We start from the raw sequence: 26,424 nt of genomic DNA, 5'->3' as shown, positions 1-26,424 counted from the left end.
AAATATTATTTTTTTTAGGCAGGTAAATACTACATTTCAAGAATATAGCCATAAAAAAAAACAACTGTATGTAGCATTTGGTGAAACTAGTATTACCTTGCTATCTGTTTCCTGCTGAGGAGATTTTCCTTTATTTTGTTTCTTGGATGTGTAACGGAAAGTGAGATCAAATCTCCCTATAGGAACTCTTATTTTAGACACTTGTCATCAGAATTTTATTTTGCCCATATGAAGATTTTTTTTCGAGCTAGAAATCAGAGTGTTAGGTTCCTTTTTATATATTAAAGTATCTCAGTTTGCTTCTATGATGGAATAAGTCTGTTGTTTACACAACTCAATTACTATTCTTTATGTGTCACTTATTATTTATTTTGCACAATATTATACACTTTCTTTGAGAGGATAGTGCAACACCCTGTCTTTATTTGTTTCAGTGGATATACAGTTGTGTGAAAAAGTATTTGCCCCCTTCCTGATTTTTTATTTTTTTGCATATTTCTCACACTTAAATGATTCAGATCATCAAACAAATTTGAATAGTACACAAAGATAACCGGAGTAAATCCAACATGCCGTTTTTAAATTATTATTCAATTTATTAAGGGTAAAAAGCTGTTCAAAATTGCCTGGGCCTATGTGAAAAAGTAATTGCCCCCTCCCAGGCTGAATCATGAATGAACTGTGATTAACCACAATTTTTTGGAAAGCTGAGTTAAATTTCACTTGCCATACCCAGGCCTGATTACTGCCAGACCTGTTGAATCAAGAAATCACATAAATAGACGCTGTCTGACAAAGTGAAGCATGCTAACAGATCACAAAAAGCCACACATCATTCCACAATCAGAAAAAAAAAAATCAAGAACAGATTGGAAACAAAAGTACATGTATCGGTCTAGGAAGGGTTTCAAAGCCATTTCTAAGGCTTTGGAACTTCAGTGAACCACTGGGAGAGCCATTATCCACAAATGGAGATAACTTGGAACAGTGGTGAACCTTCCCAGGAGTGGCCGGCCTACAAAAATTACTCCAAGAGCATGACGACTCCAGGAGGTCATAAAAGAACCCAGAACAACATCTAAAGAACTGCAGGCCTCACTTGCCTCAGGTAAGATCAGTGTTCATGATTCAACAATAAGAAAGAGACTGCGCAAAAATGGGAGAGTTCCAAGGCCAAAGCCACTGCTGACCAAAAAGAACACAAAGGCTCATCTCACATTTACCAAAAAACATCTTGATTATCCCCAAGACTTTTAGGCAAATATTCTGTGGACTGATGAGACAAAAATTTTACTTTTTGGAAGGTGTACATCCTGTTACATCTGGCATAAAATAATACAGCATTTCATAACAAGAACATCATACCAACAGGCAGACATGGTTGTGGTAACGTGATGGTCTGGGGCTGCTTTGCAGCTTCAGGACCTGAACAACTTACCATAATTGGTGGAACCATGAATTCTGAGCTCTACCAGAAAATCCTAAAGGAGAACATCCAACTATCTGTTTGTGACCTCAAGCTCAAGTGCACTTGGGTTATGCAGCAGGACAATAATCTGAAACAGCAAATCCACCTCCAAATGGTTCAAAAAAGGCAAAATTTAGGTTTTGGAGTGGCCTAGTCAAAGCCCAGACTTAAATCTAATTGAGGTGCTGTATCATGACCTTACACAGGCCATGCATGCTGGAAAACCCTCCAATGTGTCTGAATTAAAACAATTCTGCAAAGAAGAAATTGCTCCACAGCAATGTGAAAGACTCATTGCCAGTTAACGCAAATGCTTGATTGCAGTTCTTCCTGCCAAGGGTGGCACAACAAGTTATTACGTTTAGGGGGCAATTACTTTTTCACATAAAGCCAGGCAGGTTTGGACAGCTTTTTTTGGCTTAATAAATGAAACCATCATTTAAAAACTGTATTTTGTATTTACTTCGGTTATCTTTGTGTAATAATACCATATTTTGATGATCTGAGTCATTTAAGTGTGACAAATATGCAAAAAAAATCAGAAAGGGGGCAAATAGTTTTTCACACAACTGTATGTGTCTTTATATAGTTACATTGATTGTAAACAATCTCCTTGTAAAACAACCAATTCAGTTTAAAACAGAAATGAAAGGCACAACATTTTTGTAAAGATAAAAAAATATATAAATACCTTTTTTTCCCCTTTTTTATAAGTGATCACATTCCCCCTATTTTCAGCTGTATAAGAGCTGGAGGGAGGAGAAGCAGCAACACACTGAGCTTCCCAGTAAAAAGGCTTGTCAGAACAAGGTTGATCATTGGAGGAGAGTACACTGAGTTCCCAGCACAGCTAGAGAACTGACCACGATGTGCTCTCCTGCTTAGTGTGGTCAGTTTTAAATAGGAAAGGAAGCAATACAAAGAGAACAGGATACTTTCTCATACAAGTACATGGTACAGCAGGCACATATCAGGAATGTGATGTGTTGGGGTAACAAATGCTTTAATCTGGTTAAAAAATACAAATCCATCCAGTTCAATCAACAAGCAGGATTAAAAAGAAAACCCACACACTCAAATAGAAAAATATCCCTTCATGATCCCCCAAGAGTCAATTGGATATTCCCCGGATCAACTTTTCCCATAAATATTAGTATCCATTTCAGTTATGTGCAATTGGTTGTTAAGCCAGTCAATTACATTCCTACAATCAATTCTGCTATAATAAATAATGTCCCCCAGTGTATGTGGGTTTTTTTTTAAATGCTGCTGTGTATCTCATTTCATAGCGCCTCTCGGTGCTCACGTGACCTCCTACCTCTCTCCTCTCTCAATCTGACAGCAACGCGAGCGGGGCTGAGTTTCTCAGCCCCGCTGACATCAGCCAGGAAGAGGAGAGGGGAGGAGGAGAGAGGCGGCTGGTCATGTGAGCGCCAAGTGACGCTATGAAATGAAGTACACAGCAGGATTTTTTTTAAAAACACATTCATTGGGGACATTATTTAATATAGCAGAGCTGATTGTAGGAATGTCATTGTGGTTTTAAAGCAGCAACAGGGGAGGGGCGGGCACTGCCACGAGCTGACGATCAGGGAGGGGAGAGGGGAAGAGGATGGAGGAGAGCTGTGGATGATGGAGACATGTAAACTGACCACAGTGTCAGGGCTCAGCAGCCATGATAAACCGTGGTCAGTTTTACAGGGGGAGGGCAGAACCAGGCAGCATCAGCCAGATTTTTTAGGTTATACAGGGGGCCAAACATGCTTTAACAGGAACAGGATCATTTTTTTTTTTGGGTCACAACCACTTTAATCTCCTCTTCTCAAAAGGGAATACATTCTCTGCACATTCTCCAGTTCCCCAATATCCTTTTTGAGAACTGCTGCCCAAAACTGAACTGTATATTCCAGATGAGGTCTTACTAATGATTTATACGGGGGCAAAATTATATTTCTCTTTCTCTGCAGTCCAAACTTCTTTTATTAAAATAAAGGATTTTGCTTGCTTTGGAAACTGCAGCCTGGAATTGCATGCCATTATTAAGCTTATGATCTATCAGAACACCCAGATAGTTACTTCTCCACCCTTGCTTCCCCCAGTTGTAATCCCCCTAGTATGCATGATGCATGCATATTCTTAGCCCCTAAGTGCATAACCTTACATTTATCAACATTAAACCTCATTTGCCATACAGTTGCCCAATTAACCACTTAAGGACCAAGCCTCTTTTTGAGATTTGGTGTTTACAAGTTAAAAACTGTTAAATGATGTCATTTGAAAAAATAAAAATAAAAAATGTCTCTTTAAGAGCTATGGGCGGAAGTGATGTTTTGATGTCGCTTACGCCTTGCCAAGCCAGGGAAAGGACATGATCGCATCCACTGCTACCGACGGCTCCGGTAAGCGACGGAGGGCACCGGAGAGTGGCGGGAGGGGGGCCTCTCCCACCGCCGATAAAAGTGATCTAGTGGCGAATCCGCCGCAGAGACCACTTTTATCTTGAAGTGGACCACTCCCTGAAGAAGAGGATACCGGGGTTATTGCAGCTACCATGGTATTCCTCTTCAAAGTAGCATCGTAAAACAATGGTGGGCAGTCTGGAAGTGGTTAAACAGTGCATTGAGGTTGGCTTGTAAGTTGGAGACATCCTGCAAGGGTGTTATTATTATGCATCGCTTGGTGTCATCCCCAAACTTTGAAATGGTACTTTTAATCCCAGACCCTACATAATTTATAAATATAGTAAAAGGTAAGGATTCCACTGATAACCTTAGACCATTCAGTATGATCATTAACCACTAGTCTCTGAATACGGCCAGTGTTCTATCCATTTACAAATGGATTTTTCAAAGCCTGTAGACTACACCATACACTCTAGCCATGTGTGGGGAACTGTTTCAAACGGTTTTGCAAAATCTAAATATATTATAACCACAGCCACTCCTTTGTCTAAGGTTTTGCCTACTTCCTCATAAAAAGAAATCATATTTGTTTCCCAACTTTTGTCTTCCATGAATCCATGCTGGTTATTGCTTAATTTTTTCTGGTAAATACTCATCTTTATGGTCTTCTATTAAACTCTCCAGTATGTTTCCAACTCATTTTTGCTTTACCTTTACTTCACAATCTTTTGTGATTCCTTTTTGAAACTGTGGTACTTTTGACCTTTTTACATACCTGAAATGGCGCACAAATATTTACAAAGATATGGCTCAAGTAACAATCTTTTCAACAGTGTGTCTGCTTGTAAACCATTACCTGTAACTCTGAGTCTGTCAGCACCAATTGTGATTTCATCCTCATCTGCTGAAAACAACATCTTCCCGTCCTCATTTGACTTTACTTCAAATCTTTTACATTGGGCTTCTACAGCATTTGCACCTGTATTGCAAAGAGGAAAAATGTAATATAAAATTGATTTATATTATACGTCTAATATAAGCCATATTTGTGCAAATGCAATAATAACAATACAAGTAACATATTTTAGAAATGCTTTTTTATTATGCAAACAAAGAAATGAAAGCTTTGGGTGGTACCATTTTAAACAATCCTTTAAGTGAATGCTTTACCTGATTGAATTTTAACCACTTCAATACTGGGCACTTTTACCTCCTTCCTGCCCAGACCAGTTTTCAGCTTTCAGCACTGTCACACTTTGAATGACAATTGCACTGTCATGCTACACTGCATGCATATTGCATTTTTATAATTTTTTCACCCACAAATAGAGATTTATTTTGGTGGTATTTGATTACCACTGTTTTTTTTTATTTTTTTCTAAAAAAATTAAAAAAGACCAACTTTTTGAAAAAAAAGTTTTTCTTTGTTTCTGTTATAACATTTTGTACGTTTTCTCCTTCACTGGTGGGCACTGATGAGGTTGTGCTGATGGGCACTGATGAGGCAGCACTAATGGGCACTGATGAGGTGGCATTAATAAGGTGGCACTGATAGGCACTGATGAGGAGTCACTAATATGCAGCACTGATAGGCAGCACTGAGGAGCACTGATAGGCGGCAATGATATGTAGCACTGATGGTCACTGATGGGCACAGCTAAGTGGCTCTGATGGGCACTGATAGGTGACACTGATGGGTGGCACTGATGGATACTGATAGATGGCAGCTGATAGACAGCACTGATGAGGAGGTACTAACATTACTGATGGCCACTGATTGGCATTTTTTATTTGTACTGATTGGCATCTGATGGACACTGATTGCCATCTGTTGTAGGAACCTCTGATGAGGGCTGCGTTGATAATCAATTCGCTGATTATCAGCGCAGATGCCTCCAGTCAAGAGAACTGCTGATTGGCTCCCATCTGCTCGCGCCTTGTCAATGCAAATTGAGGAAAGCCCATTGACAGCACTTCCTAGTTACCATACGATCAGCTGTGACCAATCACAGCTGATCATGGCGGTAACCAGGAAGTGCCGTTAATCGGCTTTCCTCAGTCATAGGCTCTTTACCGAGATTGGAGATGGGGTGTGTCAGAGCGAGTGGCTTATCCTGCTGGACGTCATATGATGCCTAGCCAGGATAAATGATCCCCCCTTCAGCCGTCATTCTGCTAAAGGCTGGGCGGGATGTGGTTAAATCCTATAAATAATAAAAGAACACAAACATTGACAAATTGATGTTATTAATTTTTATTTTGCTGTAGTTTGCAAGGACCTACAAATTGTAAATGATCACCCTTCATATATTGAAGAACTTGTATATAAAAAATACAAACAAAAATCATAGTGTGATTTATTAAATTGGAAATCAAGAAAATCTGTGCTGTTATACAACATGCATGCTGGTCAGGTAAAAAAAAAATATGGAAAAATGTTTGAGCAATGATACAACATTAGACCAGTTTTCAAAGCGTACCCAACATCTTTGATTTATAAAAAAAAAGCATATTTGTTAGATGCTGTAAATGCAAGTAAATATTAAAGCAAAAATAATCGAGACACCCTATGAGTACATGCTAACTAACTTTGTGCTAGAACGTATAAGATTTCTAGCAAATACTTGAGTTGAGTAACTTCAGAAAGTATTGAGGTTATATTTGATCTCAGCAGTGGATGTCTGGTGCTGTTAGTTTACAGTGGGAGGTTCAGCTTCTAAAAACTAGGTATGAGCCGAATACCCCCCCGGTTTGGTTCGCGGAAGAACATGCGAACAGACCAAAAATTTGTGCGAACACGAGAACCCCGTTAAAGTCTATGGGACTCAAACGTGAAAAATCAAAAGTGCTAATTTTAAAGGCTAATATGCAAGTTATTGTCATAAAAAGTGTTTGGGGACCCAGGTCCTGCCCCAGGGGACATGTATCAATGCAAAAAAAAGTTTTAAAAAGGGCCGTTTTCTCGGGAGCAGTGATTTTAATAATGCTTAAAGTGAAACAATAAAAGTGTAATATTCCTTTAAATATCGTGCCTGGGGGGTGTCCATAGTATGCTGTGAAGTGGCGCATTTTTCCTGTGTTTAGAACATTCCCTGCACAAAATGACATTTCTAAAGGAAAAAAAGTCATTTAAAAACTGCTTGCGGCTATAATGTAATGTTACCCCTAGCCCATTACCAGGCCCTTTGGGTCTGGTATGGATATTAACCACTTCAGCCCCGGAAGGATTTACCCCCTTCCTGACCAGAGCACTTTTTACAATTTGGCACTGCGTCGCTTTAACTGCTAATTGCGCGGTCATGCAATGCTGTATCCAAACGAAATTTGCGTCCTTTTCTTCCCACAAATAGAGCTTTCTTTTGATGGTATTTGATCACCTCTGCCGTTTTTATTTTTTGCGCTATACACGGAAAAAGACCGAAAATTTTGAAAAAAATTGATATTTTCTACTTTTTGTTCTAAAAAAAATCCAATAAACTCAATTTTAGTCATACATTTAGGCCAAAATGTATTCGGCCACATGTCTTTGGTAAAAAAAATGTCAATAAGTGTATATTTATTGGTTTGCGCAAAAGTTATAGCGCCTACAAACTAGGGTACATTTTCTGGAATTTACACAGCCTTTAATTTATGACTGCCTATGTCGTTTCTTGAGGTGCTAAAATGGCAGGGCAGTACAAAACCCCCACAAATGACCCCATTTTGGAAAGTAGACACCCCAAGGAAATTGCTGAGAGGCATGTTGAGCCCATTGAATATTAATTTTTTTTTGTCCCAAGTGATTGAATAATGACAAAAAAAAAAAAAATTACAAAAAGTTGTCACTAAATGATATATTGCTCACACAGGCCATGGGCATATGTGGAATTGCACCCCAAAATACATTTAGCTGCTTCTCCTGAGTATGGGGATACCACATGTGTGGGACTTTTTGGGAGCCTAGCCGCGTACGGGGCCCCGAAAACCAATCACTGCCTTCAGGATTTCTAAGGGCGTACATTTTTGATTTTACTCCTCACTACCTATCACAGTTTTGAATGCCATAAAATGCCCAGATGGCATAAACCCCCCCAAATGACCCCATTTTGGAAAGTAGACACCCCAAGTTATTTGCTGAGAGGCATGTTGAGTCCATGGAATGTTTTATATTTTGACACAAGTTGCGGGAAAGTGACAAATTTTTTTTTTTTTGCACAAAGTTGTCACTCTTCACTGCCTATCACAGTTTCGGAGGCCATGGAATGCCCAGGTGGCACAAACCCCCCCCCAAATGACCCCATTTTGGAAAGTAGACACCCCAAGCTATAGAGTATTTTGCAGCTCTCATTTGTTTTTGAAAATTAAGAAAGACAAGAAAAAACATTTTTTTTTTTTTTTTTTCAATTTTCAAAACTTTGTGACAAAAAGTGAGGTCTGCAAAACACTCACTATACCTCTCAGCAAATAGCTTGGGATGTCTACTTTCCAAAATGGGGTCATTTGGAGGTTTTTTTTTGCCACCTGGGCATTCCATGGCCTCCGAAACTGTCATAGGCAGTGAAGAGTGAAAATCAAAAATTTACGCCCTTAGAAAGCCTGAAGGCGGTGATTGGATTTCGGGGCCCCGTACGCAGCTAGGCTCCCAAAAAGTCTCACACATGTGGTATCCCCGTACTCAGGAGAAGCAACAGAATGTATTTTGGGGTGTAATTTTACATATTCCCATGGCATGTTTGAGCAATATATCATTTAGTGACAACTTTGTGCAAAAAAAAAAAAAAAATTGTCTCTTTCCCGCAACTTGTGTCACAATATAAAATATTCCATGGACTCGACATGCCTCTCAGCAAATAGCTTGGGGTGTCTACTTTCCAAAATGGGGTCATTTGGGGGGGTTTTGAACTGTCCTGGCATTTTATGCACAACATTTAGAAGCTTATGTCACACATAACCCACTCTTCTAACCACTTGAATACAAAGCCCTTTCTGACACTTTTTGATTACATGAAAAAATTATTTTTTTTTTGCAAGAAAATTACTTTGAACCCCCACACATTATATATTTTTTTAAAGCAAATGCCCTACAGATTAAAATGGTGGGTGTTTCATTTTTTTTTTTCACACAGTATTTGCGCAGCGATTTTTCAAACGCATTTTTTGGGGAAAAAACACACTTTTTAAAATTTTAATGCACTAAAACACACTATATTGCCCAAATGTTTGATGAAATAAAAAAGATGATCTTAGGCCGCGTACATGGATACCAAACATGACATGCTTTAAAATTGCGCACAAACGTGCAGTGGCGACAAACTAAATACATTTTTAAAAGCCTTTAAAAGCCTTTACAGGTTACCACTTTAGATTTACAGAGGAGGTCTACTGCTAAAATTACTGCCCTCGATCTGACCTTCGCGGTGATACCTCACATGCATGGTGCAATTGCTGTTTACATTTGACGCCAGACCGACGCTTGCATTCGCCTTAGCGCGAGAGCAGGGGGGACAGGGGTGCTTTTTTTTTTTTCTTTATTATTTTTTTGCTTTTTTATCTTATTTTTAAACTGTTCCTTTCATATTTTTTTTTTTAAATCATTTTTATTGTTATCTCAGGGAATGTAAATATCCCCTATCATAGCAATAGGTGGTGACAGGTACTCTTTTTTGAAAAAATTGGGGTCTATTAGACCCTAGATTTCTCCTCTGCCCTCAAAGCATCTGACCACACCAAGATTGGTGTGATAAAATGCTTTTCCAATTTCCCAATGGCACTGTTTACATCCAGCAAAATCTAAGTCATAAAATGCTCGTAGCTTCCGGTTTCTTAGGCCATAGAGATGTTTGGAGCCACTCTGGTCTCTGCTCAGCTCTATGGTCAGCTGGCTGAATCACCGGCTGCATTCTCAGGTTCCCTGTTGAACACGGAAGACGGTGGGGGGGGCATTCCCTCCCACTGCTTGTAAAAGCAGTCTAGAGGCTAATTAGCCGCTAGGATTGCTTTTACATGAAAGCCGACCGCTGGCTGAAAAGAATGATACCAAGATGATACCTAAACCTGCAGGCATCATTCTGGTATAACCACTCAAAGTCGTGAATGGCGTACCTGAAGACAAAAAAATGGTTAACAATAAAGCACAGTAAACGGTAAAGTATAAAAAATTGCAGACCTGAAAAACAAACATGATAAAACATAATAACAATAAAACATTGCAGAATAGAATACAGTAAAAAAGAGCAGAACAATAGAGAGAGAATAGAGAGAGAGAGAACAATAAAACGACAACTATTTTTTTTATTTTATATTTTTGTATGTGTTTTTTTTTTTTTTTTTTTACACTTTTTTTTTGTAACTAACTTTTATAATTGTAACCGGTTCCAGGTTCGGGTCTCTCAAAATGCGATGGCATCTTGGGAGACCCTGTGAAAGTGTGCCTAGCCTGTGCAATGCTGTACCCTACGCTAATACTCAACTAGTGAATGGTAGCGTTCAAAACATTCACCAATGCAAAGACCAGGATTGTCAGGACAGGAGGGACAATAATACCGGGTGTCACACCTATATCCGCGCTTGCTGCAGACACAACATCTTTTTTGGGGGGGTTCGTTGGGTAGGGGTACTCGGGAGGACATAAAGAAAATGCCTCTCATGCAGCCGACTGCATTTGGTTGGGGATGTGAATGGGGGAAGTACGGGCGCTGCAGAAGTGGTGGGTTCCCAATTAGGATTGGCGAATGCAGCAGGAAGGGCATTATGGGCACGACGGGCCTGTGTTTGTCTTTTTGGTGGCAGCGGGACACTACTTGTGCTTGCCACCTCACCAGCTTGAACTGCATTTATGGGACTCGCCACGTCACCAAGTGTTACTGCAGTGCTGGTTTGACTACGACCGGGGTGTACTAGGCCGCTGGTGCTTGCCAGTTCCCCAAAACGCTACCAAAAAAACTGTTAGCGATCGCAGGGATCAGGCCTGACTCTGCGAACGCTGCAGTTATGCGTTTAGTGTTTTGCAAGTGACAGTGATCGATCGATACTGCACTTGGGTGGGCTAGGCCGGACTGGGCGGAGGGGCAAAACGCAGGTGCTAGCAGGTATCTGGGCTGATCCCACTAACACTGCGTTTTTGGGAACCCTAAACTGCTGGGGACGCTAGTATAGATCTGATCGGATCAGGTATTGATCTGATCAGATACTATACCACTAAGGGAGGTGTACGGTGCGTGCGTGGGTGTTAGCGCGACTGGCGCTAACCTGACGCTGCCTGGGGCTGGTGCTTGCCAGTTCACCAAAACGCTACCAAAAAAACTGTTAGCGATCGCAGGGATCAGGCCTGACTCTGCGAACGCTGCAGTTATGCGTTTTGTAAGTGACAGTGATCGATCGATACTGCACTTGGGTGGGCTGGGCTGGGCCGGGCGGAGGGGCAAAACGCAGGTGCTAGTGGGTATCTGGGCTGATCCCGCTAACACTGCGTTTTTGGGAACCCTAAACTGCTGGGGACGCTAGTATAGATCTGATCGGATCAGATATTGATCCGTTCAGATACTATACCACTAAGGGAGGCGTATGCTGCGTGCGTGGGTGTTAGCGGTACTGGCGCTAATCTGACGCTGCCTGGGGCAACGCATATCACTGCCGGGCGATCAGGGGGCTAAACCTTTATTCGGTAATAAACGACGGGTGCCCTGACACTATGAAAAATAAACCAACTAACCAGCGTCACCCGTAACGGTTATACAGTGATCAGTGGTGAAAGGGTTAACTAGGGGGCAATCAAGGGGTTAAAACATTTATTAGGTAGTATATGGGGGTCCCTGTCGCTATAAAATGCTGACGGCGAACCTAAATATTTACGTTCCTAACTAGCGTCACCAGCGACACTAATACAGCGATCAGAAAAATGATCGCTTAGTGACACTGGTGACAGGGGGTGATCAAGGGGTTAAAATTTTATTAGGGGGGGTTAGGGGGGTACCCTAGACCTAAAGGGGGGTAACACTCACTGTCCTACCACAGTAACTGTCACTAACTGACACCCTGCAGTAATCAGAAAAAAAAAAAAAAAATACTGCTTGGTGTCAGTGTTACAGGGAGGGGGGAGGGGTGATTGGGGGGGATCGGGGGGCGATCGGGGGGGGATCGGGGTGTTTTGTGTGCCTGGCATGTTCTACTGTGTGTGTGTGTGTGTTGGTGCACTTACATGTCTTCTCTCCTCGGCGGTAGAACGGAAACTGCCGAGCCGAGGAGAGATGACATCACATCCTCTGCCTGTGTGTACTATACACAGGCAGGGGATGTTCCTCATTGGCTGGGAGCGATCGCGAGGGGGGGCCACGATTGGATGGTCTCCCCCTCATCTCTCATCGCTCCTAGCCAAATGCCGACCGCCGCTGGCACCGGGGGGGGTCCGATCGGACCCCCCGCCCGCGGGAAGGCAATCACGTATGGGTACGTGATTTTGCCTGCCCGTGCCATTCTGCTCACGTATATATGCGTGAGGCGGTCGGCAAGTGGTTAATGGGAACCCCACACCCAAATAGAAAAAAAAGGTGTGGGGCCCCCAGGCCCTTTATACTCTGAACAGCAGTATACAGGCGGTCCCCGGGTTTCAAACAAGATAGGGACTGTAGGTTTGCTGTTAAGTTGAATCTGTTTGTAATTTGGAACAGGTACATACAGCTACATAAGTGTAGCTCCAGCCCAAAAATTTATTTTTAAGCTTTTTGGATAATATAGGGCAGAGTTATCACCCCTGTAACATTTTTTTTGCTGTCTGTGCCCCTGTTCAGAAGATTTCACCTCACTATCTGTTCCAATGACAATTGGATTTTGAAAATTTTGGGTTATTAGGGAAACAAGGATTGGTGATAAAGCATCAGTGGAGGCACCTTTTTCCTAGATAGATAGATAGATAGATAGATAGATAGATAGATAGATAGATAGATAGATAGATAGATAGATAGATAGATAGATAGATAGATAGATAGATAGATAGATAGATAGATAGATAGATAGATAGATAGATAGATAGATATTTATTGTCATTGTAAAACAAATCACAATGAAATTACATTACATTTTTACTCCACACATTATTGATACATCACAATTTTCAACCATGCATTTACCACATAGGATTTAATTATACCAAAAAGTGTATAATATATATATATATAAATATATAAAATTGTCCCCATATTATAAAGGTATAAAAAGTGCCCTCATAAAAACAAAAAACTAAACAAGACAAAAAAATAAAACTATGTAACCTCTTTCATTTCATTCCTGCATTGATAGCCTTAACAGCCCTGGGAAAGAAGCTCTCTTTAAATCTATTTGTCCTTGTTTTAGTCACCCTAAAACATCTCCCTGGTGGCATTAATTCAAAGAAATTACAACCCGGATGAGTCCGGTCTCTCGCTATTTTTCCTGCTCTACAAAGGCAACAAGTCTCACATATTTCTGCTAGAGAAACCCATACAATTTTCTGCGCTGTTCGAACCACTCTCCTTAGAGCATTTTTATCTGCCTGTGTACAACTAGGATACCAAACTAGAATACAATACCTTAATGTACTCTCAATGGCAGAGCAATAGAAGGTCTCTAGCACCTTCCTTCCCAAGGTAACAAGTTATCGGCGCAAAATAGTGACAGCTGTATCCATATCAACAGAAATGAATTTATCATTAACATGGATGTACTGTTCTAGAAAGAATTGATCCCACCATTGTTGATTGGCGGAATGTATCAATCTTTCAAGTTGTTTGAACTTGCCGCAAAGGTGCGATCTGGTTTTACCTGTAAGTGTGGCCTCTTTCGAAAAAGTGACCTGAAGCAAACTTGAGGAGATTTTATCTAGAATCTTATATCTATGGTCATCTATGATAGTGGGAAGATCCATGGTATGTGGTATAAAAAAGTAGTATAAATGAAGAGAAAGCTGAGATGAAAAGAAGTGGGGGGAGGGACAGGACTTAATTGGAATTGTGACCATATAAAACTATATATATGTATGCGTATACAGGTGCGCGTGTATAAACTCGCACGCACACACATATGTGCACATCTGTAAGGATCACAGTCAATATGCAGCACGAGCGGGCATTCATAAACAACAATGTAACAAGTTATCGGCGCAAAATAGTGACAGCTGTATCCATATCAACAGTTATGTACAGAAATGAATTTATCATTAACATTAAAATATAATAAGTCCGTGTTGTGACACTACAAGTGGAGGGGGTAAAAAAAATATTGTGTGAAGTCCACATTCAGGGCAGCCTTCCGGTAGGGGTGAAAGCCTTTATCCCAAGAATACTGCAAAACAAGAGAGAGTAGGTGCCTCTGGGTGCAGACGTTTAAAACAATTTATTAAAAAGCAGTAACAGCTGGTAATACACTCACATTTATGTGGTGGATATCAAACATAGTAATGTCCCAGGTCAATCCAGGGGGTCCGTGGAGTCATCTCTCTCGGCTGGTAGATGTAAGGGGTCTGGGTAGTCTCAAAGCGCTGGATGTCCTCGGCCGAACAGCAGAGACAGGCACCAGAGCGAGGCTTGGGTTACAGCCGATCCTGTCGAGGGATGATGACGTCACACGATGTGCGATGCGTTTTCCTAAGCTAGCACGCCGTGAGTGGTATGACGGCGGCGCTCCTTTGTCAAGCTGATTGGCTGGGAGCTAAACAGGATGTTTTTATGTAAGGCAATGATGGGGAGGAGAGCGGAAGTGGGAATGATGGGAGGGGGAGGGAAGGGGAGGGAGAGGGGGGGTGGCAAAAGGTCCTGTGTATAGAAGTGTCAGCAATGGAGGAGTTTGACAGAAAATAATACAGGATGGGGAAAAAAAGGGGGAGGGAGGGGGGAAAAGAAGGAGCAAAGGGAAAGAGTGAACAAATGATAAATGGAAAGGAGGCAGAATAAATATGATGGATTAAAAAAGCAAAAACCTGAGAATGTAAAAAATAATAATAAAAAAAAAATAATAAAAATAAATATAAAGATAAAAATAAATATAAAGGACAAATATAAAGGACGGCTGCAAAGTAAAAAAAAGGAAGGAATGACATGTGCATAAGAAAAATAGTATAGGGAATTATATATGGGGGAAAGATGACCATGACTATATGTGTCTTCAAATAGACACAGAGAGAATGTATATGCAGACATATGTATATAAAATATGGAAACGATTGGAAGTGTGCTGCATATCCAGATGGTATATGTTAGCCCATTAATAAGTGGATCAGAATCGATGTATGTCTTACAGAAATTAGTACTAAAGGGGAGATGGTAACCGTATAAACTAGAGGGCATGTATGATTATGAGTACATGGTATATAACGTGGGTGGGTAATATATGCGCATATACTGATGCACATCCCCACAAATAGTACGAAAAGATACAGAGGCGGGGGAAAAAGGCGGGGGGGAGAGAAGAGGAAGACGGTATATATGTATATATATACACACCTATGTATACACATATGTATGCATACACATATGCATGGAGGGGGAAAAAAAGAGGGGGGGGGAGAGAGAAAAAATCTATAATGATGAATAAAAAGGGTAATGGTAGTTGGAAGGAAGGGAGGGGAAAATGGGAGGCACCTGTATATACCTGCATACAGGATCTAGGTCAGAATAAGGTAGGGGTAGCATGTCTACATATTATCAACATTTACGTCACAAAATAAATTAAAACATTTACTCAAACTAGATAAAAATCCTCGTTGCACACAAAGACGCTAGATAAAAATCTCATGATGGCACTTAACATGAGAACTAATATAAAATCATAATTTAAAATAGGATAATGTGAATGTGTTGAAAGATGAGGGGGTAGGTACCATGTAATATGAATCTCACAAGATGGTGGAAGTTTCGATACACTCATTTATTCCTCCAGGCGAGAGGACATCTAGACAGTGGATCCAATAGGTCTCCCTCGCACATAATTTTTTAAACCTTTCGGCAGGCGAGAGAGACCTAGGGATCTGTTCTATGACCCAAACTGACAGTCCAAGGGTGGAGCCCTTATGGGCTGCAGCGAAATGTTTCGGTACACTATGGGGGTCAGTGCCCCCCTCGATGTATCTCCTGTGTTCCCCGAACCTTTGTCTCAAAGGCCGAATGGTGCGGCCAACATATATGAGACCGCATGGGCAAATCAAGCCATACACCACATAGTCGGATGAACAGATGTAGAAGTCTTTGAGGATGTATGTCTGGCCTTTGGTTGAAAAAGATTTTTGGCCATGGTGGACAAAATGACAGGTCTTACACAATTTTTTCCGACATTGAAACATCCCTACTAGGGGGATGAGTGGGGTAATGGATGGAAAAGCCGGAGTAGTCTTAAGTTTACTGGGGGCGATTTTGTTTTTAAGATTAGGAGCCCTTCGATAGGTGACCTGTGGGTGTGTAGGGAGAGTGGGTCTAAGATGGGGGTCTTGTTGGAGGATATCCCAATGTTTCCGGAGAATCTTCTCCATTCTATTGTGTTGAGAATGAAAGGTAGTGATAAATCTTATGGGGCAATTCGTGGGGGGTGTGTTGCTGCGTGGAGGTTTCCCGTGAAGATATAGGTTGTAAGCAGTCTCCACTAAATCTTCCGGGTATCCTTTCTCAAGGAACTTCTTTTTAAGGTGAGTACTGGCATCTATATAATCAGCTTGCCTGGTACAGTTTGTTCTCAACCTACAAAATTGACCTTTTGGGATATTTTTAATCCACGGCGGAAAGTGGCAACTCTTAAAATGAAGGTACGAGTTGCCACTAGTAGGCTTGGTGTAGTTCTTGGCATATATCTCCTGGTTGTCATGTCGTAATTCTAGATCTAGAAAAGCAAGAGAAGTCTGATTGCTGTCATATGTGAAAGATAATCCGTACTTGTTATTGTTACAGTGTGTGGTGAATGATGGAATGAGGTCTAGGGGTCCATCCCAGATAATTATAATATCGTCAATATATCTGCCGAAAAAGATGATATTAGCCGAATAGGGGTTATTGTGATAGATGTGATGTTGTTCCCAAAACCCCATGGCCAGGTTCGCGTATGAGGGGGCAAAATTTGCCCCATCGCAGTCCCTTGTAGCTGTAGGTAGAAGTCACCATTATATGTGAAATAGTTGTGTGTTAGACAAAACCTGGTGGCTTCTATGATGAAGGTAGCCTGGCGGGTATTGATAAGTGGATCCTTCGAGAGGAAGTACTCGAGGGCCATAATACCAAAATCGTGGGGAATTGAAGTGATTTTAAATTATGATTTTATATTAGTTCTCATGTTAAGTGCCATCATGAGATTTTTATCTAGCGTCTTAGTGTGCAACGAGGATTTTTATCTAGTTCGAGTAAATGTTTTAATTTATTTTGTGACGTAAATGTTGATAATATGTAGACATGCTACCCCTACCTTATTCTGACCTAGATCCTGTATGCAGGCATATACAGGTGCCTCCCATTTTCCCCTCCCTTCCTTCCAACTACCATTACCCTCTTTATTCATCATTATAGATTTTTTCTCTTTCCCCCCCCCTTAATCTCCCCCCCCCCTCTTTTCTTCCCCCCTCCTCTTCCCCCCCGGTTGTCTTTTTCTTTTTTTTTCCCCCTTTCCCATGTAGATATGTACACACATGTGTGTGTATTCTTTTTTCCCCCTCCATACATATGTGTATGCATACATATGTGTATACATAGGTGTGTATATATATATACATATATACCGTCTTCCTCTTCTCTCCCCCCCGCCTCTGTTTTTTCCCCCGCCTCTGTATCTTTTCGTACTATTTGTGGGGATGTGCATCAGTATATGCGCATATATTACCCACCCACGTTATATACCATGTACTCATAATCATACATGCCCTCTAGTTTATACGGTTACCATCTCCCCTTTAGTACTAATTTCTGTAAGCCATACATCGATTCTGATCCACTTATTAATGGGCTAACATATACCATCTGGATATGCAGCACACTTCCAATCGTTTCCATATTTTATATACATATGTCTGCATATACATTCTCTCTGTGTCTATTTGAAGACACATATAGTCATGGTCATCTTCCCCCCATATATAATTCCCTATACTATTTTTCTTATGCACATGTCATTTCTTCCGTTTTTTTACTTTGCAGCCGTCCTTTATATTTGTCCTTTATATTTTATTATTATTTTTTACATTCTCAGGTTTTTGCTTTTTTAATCCATCATATTTATTCTGCCTCCTCTCCATTTATCATTTGTTCACTCTTTCCCCTTTGCTCCTTCTTTTCCCCCCTCCCTCCCCCTTTTTTTCCCCATCCTGTATTATTTTCTGTCAAACTCCTCCATTGCTGACACTTCTATACACAGGACCTTTTGCCACCCCCCCCTCCCTCCCCTTCCCTCCCCCTCCCATCATTCCCACTTCCGCTCTCCTCCCCATCATTGTCTTACATAAAAACATCCTGTTTAGCTCCCGGCCAATCAGCTTGACAAAGGAGCGCCGCCGTCATACCACTCACGGCGTGCTAGCTTAGGAAACGCGTCGCACATCGTGTGACATCATCATCCCTCGACAGGATCGGCTGTAACCCAAGCCTCGCTCTGGTGCCTGTCTCTGCTGTTCGGCCGAGGACATCCAGCACTTTGAGACTACTCAGACCCCTTACATCTACCAGCCGAGAGAGATGACTCCACGGACCCCCTGGATTGACCTGGGACATTACTATGTTTGATATCCACCACATAAATGTGAGTGTATTACCAGCTGTTACTGCTTTTTAATAAATTGTTTTAAACGTCTGCACCCAGAGGCGCCTACTCTCTCTTGTTTTGCAGTATTCTTGGGATAAAGGCTTTCACCCCTACCGGAAGGCTGCCCTGAATGTGGACTTCACACAATATTTTTTTTACCCCCTCCACTTGTAGTGTCACAACACGGACTTATTATATTTTAATGTTAATGATAAATTCATTTCTGTACATAACTGTTGATATGGATACAGCTGTCACTATTTTGCGCCGATAACTTGTTACATTGTTGTTTATGAATGCCCGCTCGTGCTGCATATTGACTGTGATCCTTACAGATGTGCACATATGTGTGTGCGTGCGAGTTTATACACGCGCACCTGTATACGCATACATATATATAGTTTTATATGGTCACAATTCCAATTAAGTCCTGTCCCTCCCCCCACTTCTTTTCATCTCAGCTTTCTCTTCATTTATACTACATTTTTATACCACATACCATGGATCTTCCCACTATCATACAAGACTTTTTAGGGGGGCGGGGAGGGTGGGACTTTAAATGAAGCACATGAAAGCGAAATAATGGTAATTATGTGGAAGAGAGGAATTTTATTGTTACAATATAAATGTACAGAGATTGTTTATACATGATAACAATATTAAGAGGGTAATATACGTATCTTGAAACATAACCATTGATGTCAAGGTACAGGTAAAATACAGTACACAATAAAATGATAACAGGATAACAATTGAAGAGCGTGGTGATTCAATGAAAAACTCCAAAGTTCCACAAACATGATGGGATAAAATAATAAATATGAGGTAAAACCTGCAGGGCCTATGGCCTCACTAAGCCTGTAAAGGTGATGATTGTATAGAAACTTGAGCCAAACATAGAATAGGTGAAAACACGGCATCATGTAGCTCTACGCGTTTCGTGGCTGAACGCCACTCGTCAGGAGCATGCGCGTGGTAGTCTAAAAAATGAATATAAGGATAATCAACGATCATAATTCCATGGATAGAGATAAGATGATATCACCAGCAGCACGTCAGTGCATACTTACTGGTTAAAGTCTGCAGGGTAATGGAACAATGTGAGACGCCGAGGCATCCGGAAAAACCTCCAACCGGGAGCCGTAGTGGACAGACCAACGGGAACCCCTAAAACAGGCCGTCAATAGGGCGGGCATGAAACCACGAGGAATCACTGTGAATGGGTGAAAAGAAGTGAAGGAATGACAAAAACTGGAAGTGGGATGAAGATAGAGAGGGGGGGGAAGGGAAAGAGGGCAGGAGGCTGTGCCAAGGGTGAAAGAAGGAAGGAAATTGAATGAAACCAGTGGAGAGACTACCAAAAAAAAAAAAAAAAAAAGAAAAAAGAAATGTGGAACCAGGTAGAGAAAAAATTGGTGAGAAAGGAAAACACAAGCCAGCCATAGAAGTTTTGCCGCGCAGCATGACGGTGGTGGGTGGAGCTTTGACGGCACCTATATGGGCGTCCTTTCGGACGGTCTTGATACTCGAGGCTCTGTGGATACCACACCTCACACCCATCTCTTCTCTGCGACGGGTCTTCCACTCCTTCAGGTATATACGTATTTATACCCCTCATCACTAGTCACCTTGTCTTCACTCCACCACCGTCCCCAGCGGGCTCCTTTCCACACTGATCCCTCTTCATGTGCACAACTTCTATGGCTGGCTTGTGTTTTCCTTTCTCACCAATTTTTTCTCTACCTGGTTCCACATTTCTTTTTTTTTTTTTTTTTGGTAGTCTCTCCACTGGTTTCATTCAATTTCCTTCCTTCTTTCACCCTTGGCACAGCCTCCTGCCCTCTTTCCCTTCCCCCCCCCTCTCTATCTTCATCCCACTTCCAGTTTTTGTCATTCCTTCACTTCTTTTCACCCATTCACAGTGATTCCTCGTGGTTTCATGCCCGCCCCATTGACGGCCTGTTTTAGGGGTTCCCGTTGGTCTGTCCACTACGGCTCCCGGTTGGAGGTTTTTCCGGATGCCTCGGCGTCTCACATTGTTCCATTACCCTGCAGACTTTAACCAGTAAGTATGCACTGACGTGCTGCTGGTGATATCATCTTATCTCTATCCATGGAATTATGATCGTTGATTATCCTTATATTCATTTTTTAGACTACCACGCGCATGCTCCTGACGAGTGGCGTTCAGCCACGAAACGCATAGAGCTACATGATGCTGTGTTTTCACCTATTCTATGTTTGGCTCAAGTTTCTATACAATCATCACCTTTACAGGCTTAGTGAGGCCATAGGCCCTGCAGGTTTTACCTCATATTTATTATTTTATCCCATCATGTTTGTGGAACTTTGGAATTTTTCATTGAATCACCACGCTCTTCAATTGTTATCCTGTTATCATTTTATTGTGTACTGTATTTTACCTGTACCTTGACATCAATGGTTATGTTTCAAGATACGTATATTACCCTCTTAATATTGTTATCATGTATAAACAATCTCTGTACATTTATATTGTAACAATAAAATTCCTCTCTTCCACATAATTACCATTATTTCGCTTTCATGTGCTTCATTTAAAGTCCCACCCTCCCCGCCCCCCTAAAAAGTCTTGTCTGACAAATAGAGATGGAAACTTGTGACCCTACCGGGCCACGGTTTCATTTAAAGTCCCATAGGGATGGAAATACATAATCTTACCAGGTTTAGGCTTCCTAAAAGTCCCTATAATCCCCCTCTTTCTTTTCCCACTATCATAGATGACCATAGATATAAGATTCTAGATAAAATCTCCTCAAGTTTGCTTCAGGTCACTTTTTCGAAAGAGGCCACACTTACAGGTAAAACCAGATCGCACCTTTGCGGCAAGTTCAAACAACTTGAAAGATTGATACATTCCGCCAATCAACAATGGTGGGATCAATTCTTTCTAGAACAGTACATCCAAACCCGGATCTCACCCAGAGGCCTCAGAGTTTTAAAAGAAAGTCCTGCCTTTTTGAGTGCTGAGCACACAAAGGAATGGGCTGGTCTAGCCGAGTTTTGTACGGCTAAATGGATGGGAATCTTGATATCCCATAGAAAAAATAGATTTGACAAACTATATGATCAAATACTCTCCATTATAAATGACATAAAAACTACATCCACCACCATCCCCCATGTATGGTTGAATATTCTCCAGAGTAACACCAAAAGGGATGAAGATTCTCTTGTCAACTCCAAAATTGGAAAATTTAAAAGAGACCTAGATGACTACAACTCTGATAGAATCTTCACGTGGAACAAAAAACCTTACACCACTTTCTCCAATACATTACCCACACAGGCTTCAGGAAAGATAGTATCCCCCAATCTTTCTTCCTCTGTTTCAGGTCTCCCATCCCTCTTGAGTTTACCACCCCCCGTTTCTACTTCCCATCCCCCTCCCCTTATGAGTATACAACTCAATATGCCTCAGAGACCCAAAACGTATCCTATATCCCAAAAAGCCCGACCTTCTCCCCATACACCTGGTCCACACCGTCCTATTAGCCATTACCCTACTCCCACATGGAAGAAAAGTAAAAAACAACAGGATCTAAATCAAAAATACCCTAGAAAGTATTTACAAAAAAATAGGGAATTGATCACTTCTCTAACTCTCTTTTACAATAGACAAAATCCCACACCCACAGTTTCATCCAGTCAGACTATTAATGTCGGTTCCCCTAATGATACCACCAGTCCCTCTCATTTATCTGTTGCACATATGGATAACATACATCCCCATTCAGATACTCTAACAGGAGATACGGTCAATCATCAGACCGATCCACTTGCCCTGCCCCCCCACCTCACAGGTTGTCATACCCCTGTTGGTTCATCCCAGGCCCCCTCCCAGGATCCTTTTTTAGTGTCCAGTCCCCCTCCGGCAATTACATCCAGAAAAAGAAAACTCGCAGAAGAGGCCGCCGAGGGGGACGAACCAGACGAGCTACTTTACACACAGAATCCGAAAAAACGGTAAAAATCTTTAATCTGTCTAACTATAGCATGTCCTCTGCCGACACGGCACTCCTCAGCCGTGGCTTGAATTTTGCCCCTATTAATAGGCCAAACTCTTTTTTGCTTTTTAAAGATCTAAATTGCTACATTAGGAATCTCACTCTCCAGAGACACTATAACATCCAAAAAGCCAAAGATTCACTAACCCCCATCCAACAGGTTAATATTACCTCGTCCCACCCTTCACCTGAAGATGTCGATAACATCTCTGACATCTACGACTATGACTGTTTAGACACCACACACATCACAGACGATTACCCATGTACAGAAGATGACCTGTCCAGGTTACTCACACAACACCTTGCCACATCCCCACCTATTATACATTCTGATTTGAAGCCCTAATCCATCTTCTTCCCAACACACTTAAAAGGGCCTTATATAGAAAGCTTGTACAGAGTAGTATTCTCCGACATGACTAAACTTTGCAACACCACATCCACCTCCAAATCACATAACCTTTCATCATCAGAAACTAGGTCTCTACAACAATTCATTTCAGCAGAAGACCTTATCATCAAGCCTGCTGATAAAGGAGGCGGTATCATACTCCAAAATAAGACTGACTATATTGCAGAGGCTGAAAGGCTCCTGTCAGATCATACCACTTACACAAAACTCTCCAAAGATCCCACTAATGATTTCACTTCAGAAGCTGAAGTTCTGATCATGACTGCCCTTAGGGATAATATCATCTCCAAGGTGGAGAGCCTCTTCTTCCGCAAATCATTCTATTCCATCCCTTACTTTTACCATCTACCAAAAATCCACAAAAACCAGCATAATCCCCCAGGTAGGCCAATCGTGGCCTCAATGGACAGCATCACTTCAGGCTTCAGCCTATATGTTGACAGATACTTACAACCCCTAGTACACCAACTTCAGTCCTACATACGAGATGGGACACATCTCATGGAACAAATTTTACCATACAGTTGGGAACCCACTTACTCTTGGCTATCTTTAGACGTAAGCTCCCTGTACACTTCAATTCCCCACGATTTTGGTATTATGGCCCTCGAGTACTTCCTCTCGAAGGATCCACTTATCAATCCCCGCCAGGCTACCTTCATCATAGAAGCCACCAGGTTTTGTCTAACACACAACTATTTCACATTTAACGGTGACTTCTACCTACAGCTACAAGGGACTGCGATGGGGGCAAATTTTGCCCCCTCATACGCGAACCTGGCCATGGGGTTTTGGGAACAACATCACATCTATCACAATAACCCCTATTCGGCTAATATCGTCTTTTTCGGCAGATATATTGACGATATTATAATTATCTGGGATGGACCCCTAGACCTCATTCCATCATTCACCACACACTGTAACAATAACATGTACGGATTATCTTTCACATATGACAGCAATCAGACTTCTCTTGCTTTTCTAGATCTAGAATTACGACATGACAACCAGGAGATATATGCCAAGAACTACACCAAGCCTACTAGTGGCAACTCGTACCTTCATTTTAAGAGTTGCCACTTTCCGCCGTGGATTAAAAATATCCCAAAAGGTCAATTTTGTAGGTTGAGAACAAACTGTACCAGGCAAGCTGATTATATAGATGCCAGTACTCACCTTATAAAGAAGTTCCTTGAGAAAGGATACCCGGAAGATTTAGTGGAGACTGCTTACAACCTATATCTTCACGGGAAACCTCCACGCAGCAACACACCCCCCACGAATTGCCCCATAAGATTTATCACTACCTTTCATTCTCAACACAATAGAATGGAGAAGATTCTCCGGAAACATTGGGATATCCTCCAACAAGACCCCCATCTTAGACCCACTCTCCCTACACACCCACAGGTCACCTATCAAAGGGCTCCTAATCTTAAAAACAAAATCGCCCCCAGTAAACTTAAGACTACTCCGGCTTTCCCATCCATTACCCCACTCATCCCCCTAGTAGGGATGTTTCAATGTCGGAAAAAATTGTGTAAGACCTGTCATTTTGTCCATCATGGCCAAAAACCTTTTTCAACCAAAGGCCAGACATACATCCTCAAAGACTTCTACAACTGTTCATCCGACTATGTGGTGTATGGCTTGATTTGCCCATGCGGTCTCATATATGTTGGCCGCACCATTCGGCCTTTGAGACAAAGGTTCGGGGAACACAGGAGATACATCGAGGGGGGCACTGACCCCCATAGTGTACCGAAACATTTCGCTGCAGCCCATAAGGGCTCCACCCTTGGACTGTCAGTTTGGGTCATAGAACAGATCCCTAGGTCTCTCTCGCCTGCCGAAAGGTTTAAAAAATTATGTGCGAGGGAGACCTATTGGATCTACCGTCTAGATGTCCTCTTGCCTGGAGGAATAAATGAGTGTATCGAAACTTCCACCATCTTGTGAGATTCATATTACATGGTACCTACCCCCTCATCTTTCAACACATTCACATTATCCTATTTTAAATTATGATTTTATATTAGTTCTCATGTTAAGTGCCATCATGAGATTTTTATCTAGCGTCTTAGTGTGCAACGAGGATTTTTATCTAGTTCGAGTAAATGTTTTAATTTATTTTGTGACGTAAATGTTGATAATATGTAGACATGCTACCCCTACCTTATTCTGACCTAGATCCTGTATGCAGGTATATACAGGTGCCTCCCATTTTCCCCTCCCTTCCTTCCAACTACCATTACCCTCTTTATTCATCATTATAGATTTTTTCTCTCCCCCCCCCCTTAATCTTCCCCCCCTCTTTTCTTCCCCCTCCCCCCGGTTGTCTTTTTCTTTTATTCCCCCTTTCCCATGTAGATATGTACACACATGTGTGTGTATTCTTTTTTTCCATGCATATGTGTATGCATACATATGTGTATACATAGGTGTGTATATATATACATATATACCGTCTTCCTCTTCTCTCCCCCCCCGCCTCTGTTTTTTCCCCCGCCTCTGTATCTTTTCGTACTATTTGTGGGGATGTGCATCAGTATATGTGCATATATTACCCACCCACGTTATATACCATGTACTCATAATCATACATGCCCTCTAGTTTATACGGTTACCATCTCCCCTTTAGTACTAATTTCTGTAAGCCATACATCGATTCTGATCCACTTATTAATGGGCTAACATATACCATCTGGATATGCAGCACACTTCCAATCGTTTCCATATTTTATATACATATGTCTGCATATACATTCTCTCTGTGTCTATTTGAAGACACATATAGTCATGGTCATCTTCCCCCCATATATAATTCCCTATATTATTTTTCTTATGCACATGTCATTTCTTCCGTTTTTTTACTTTGCAGCCGTCCTTTATATTTGTCCTTTATATTTATTTTTATCTTTATATTTATTTTTATTATTATTTTTTTATTATTATTTTTTACATTCTCAGGTTTTTGCTTTTTTAATCCATCATATTTATTCTGCCTCCTTTCCATTTATCATTTGTTCACGCTTTCCCCTTTGCTCCTTCTTTTCCCCCCTCCCTCCCCCTTTTTTTCCCCATCCTGTATTATTTTCTGTCAAACTCATCCATTGCTGACACTTCTATACACAGGACCTTTTGCCACCCCCCCTCCCTCCCCTTCCCTCCCCCTCCCTCCCCCTCCCCCTCCCATCATTCCCACTTCCGCTCTCCTCCCCATCATTGTCTTACATAAAAACATCCTGTTTAGCTCCCAGCCAAACAGCTTGACAAAGGAGCGCCGCCATCATACCACTCACGGCGTGCTAGCTTAGGAAACACGTCGCACATCGTGTGACGTCATCATCCCTCGACAGGATCGGCTGTAAC

General features: G+C 41.5%; 1 protein-coding gene across 5 annotated transcripts in view; it reads right to left on the bottom strand.

Moving 5' to 3' along the window:
• Nucleotides 1-26,424, bottom strand: part of SGCZ (sarcoglycan zeta) — a 2,017,576-nt gene that overhangs the window by 150,159 nt on the left and 1,840,993 nt on the right. For all 5 annotated transcript variants that reach the window (XM_073608275.1, XM_073608266.1, XM_073608288.1 and 2 more), the window contains one exon: nucleotides 4,727-4,849. In XM_073608275.1, the coding sequence (XP_073464376.1) occupies nucleotides 4,727-4,849 (123 nt within the window). The remainder of the gene's footprint in view (nucleotides 1-4,726; nucleotides 4,850-26,424) is intronic.

The sequence above is a fragment of the Aquarana catesbeiana genome, linkage group LG01, assembly GCF_042186555.1.
Source record: "Aquarana catesbeiana isolate 2022-GZ linkage group LG01, ASM4218655v1, whole genome shotgun sequence".
In the NCBI taxonomy this organism is placed as follows: Eukaryota; Metazoa; Chordata; class Amphibia; order Anura; family Ranidae; genus Aquarana; species Aquarana catesbeiana.
This window is presented reverse-complemented; position numbering and strand designations above follow the sequence as displayed.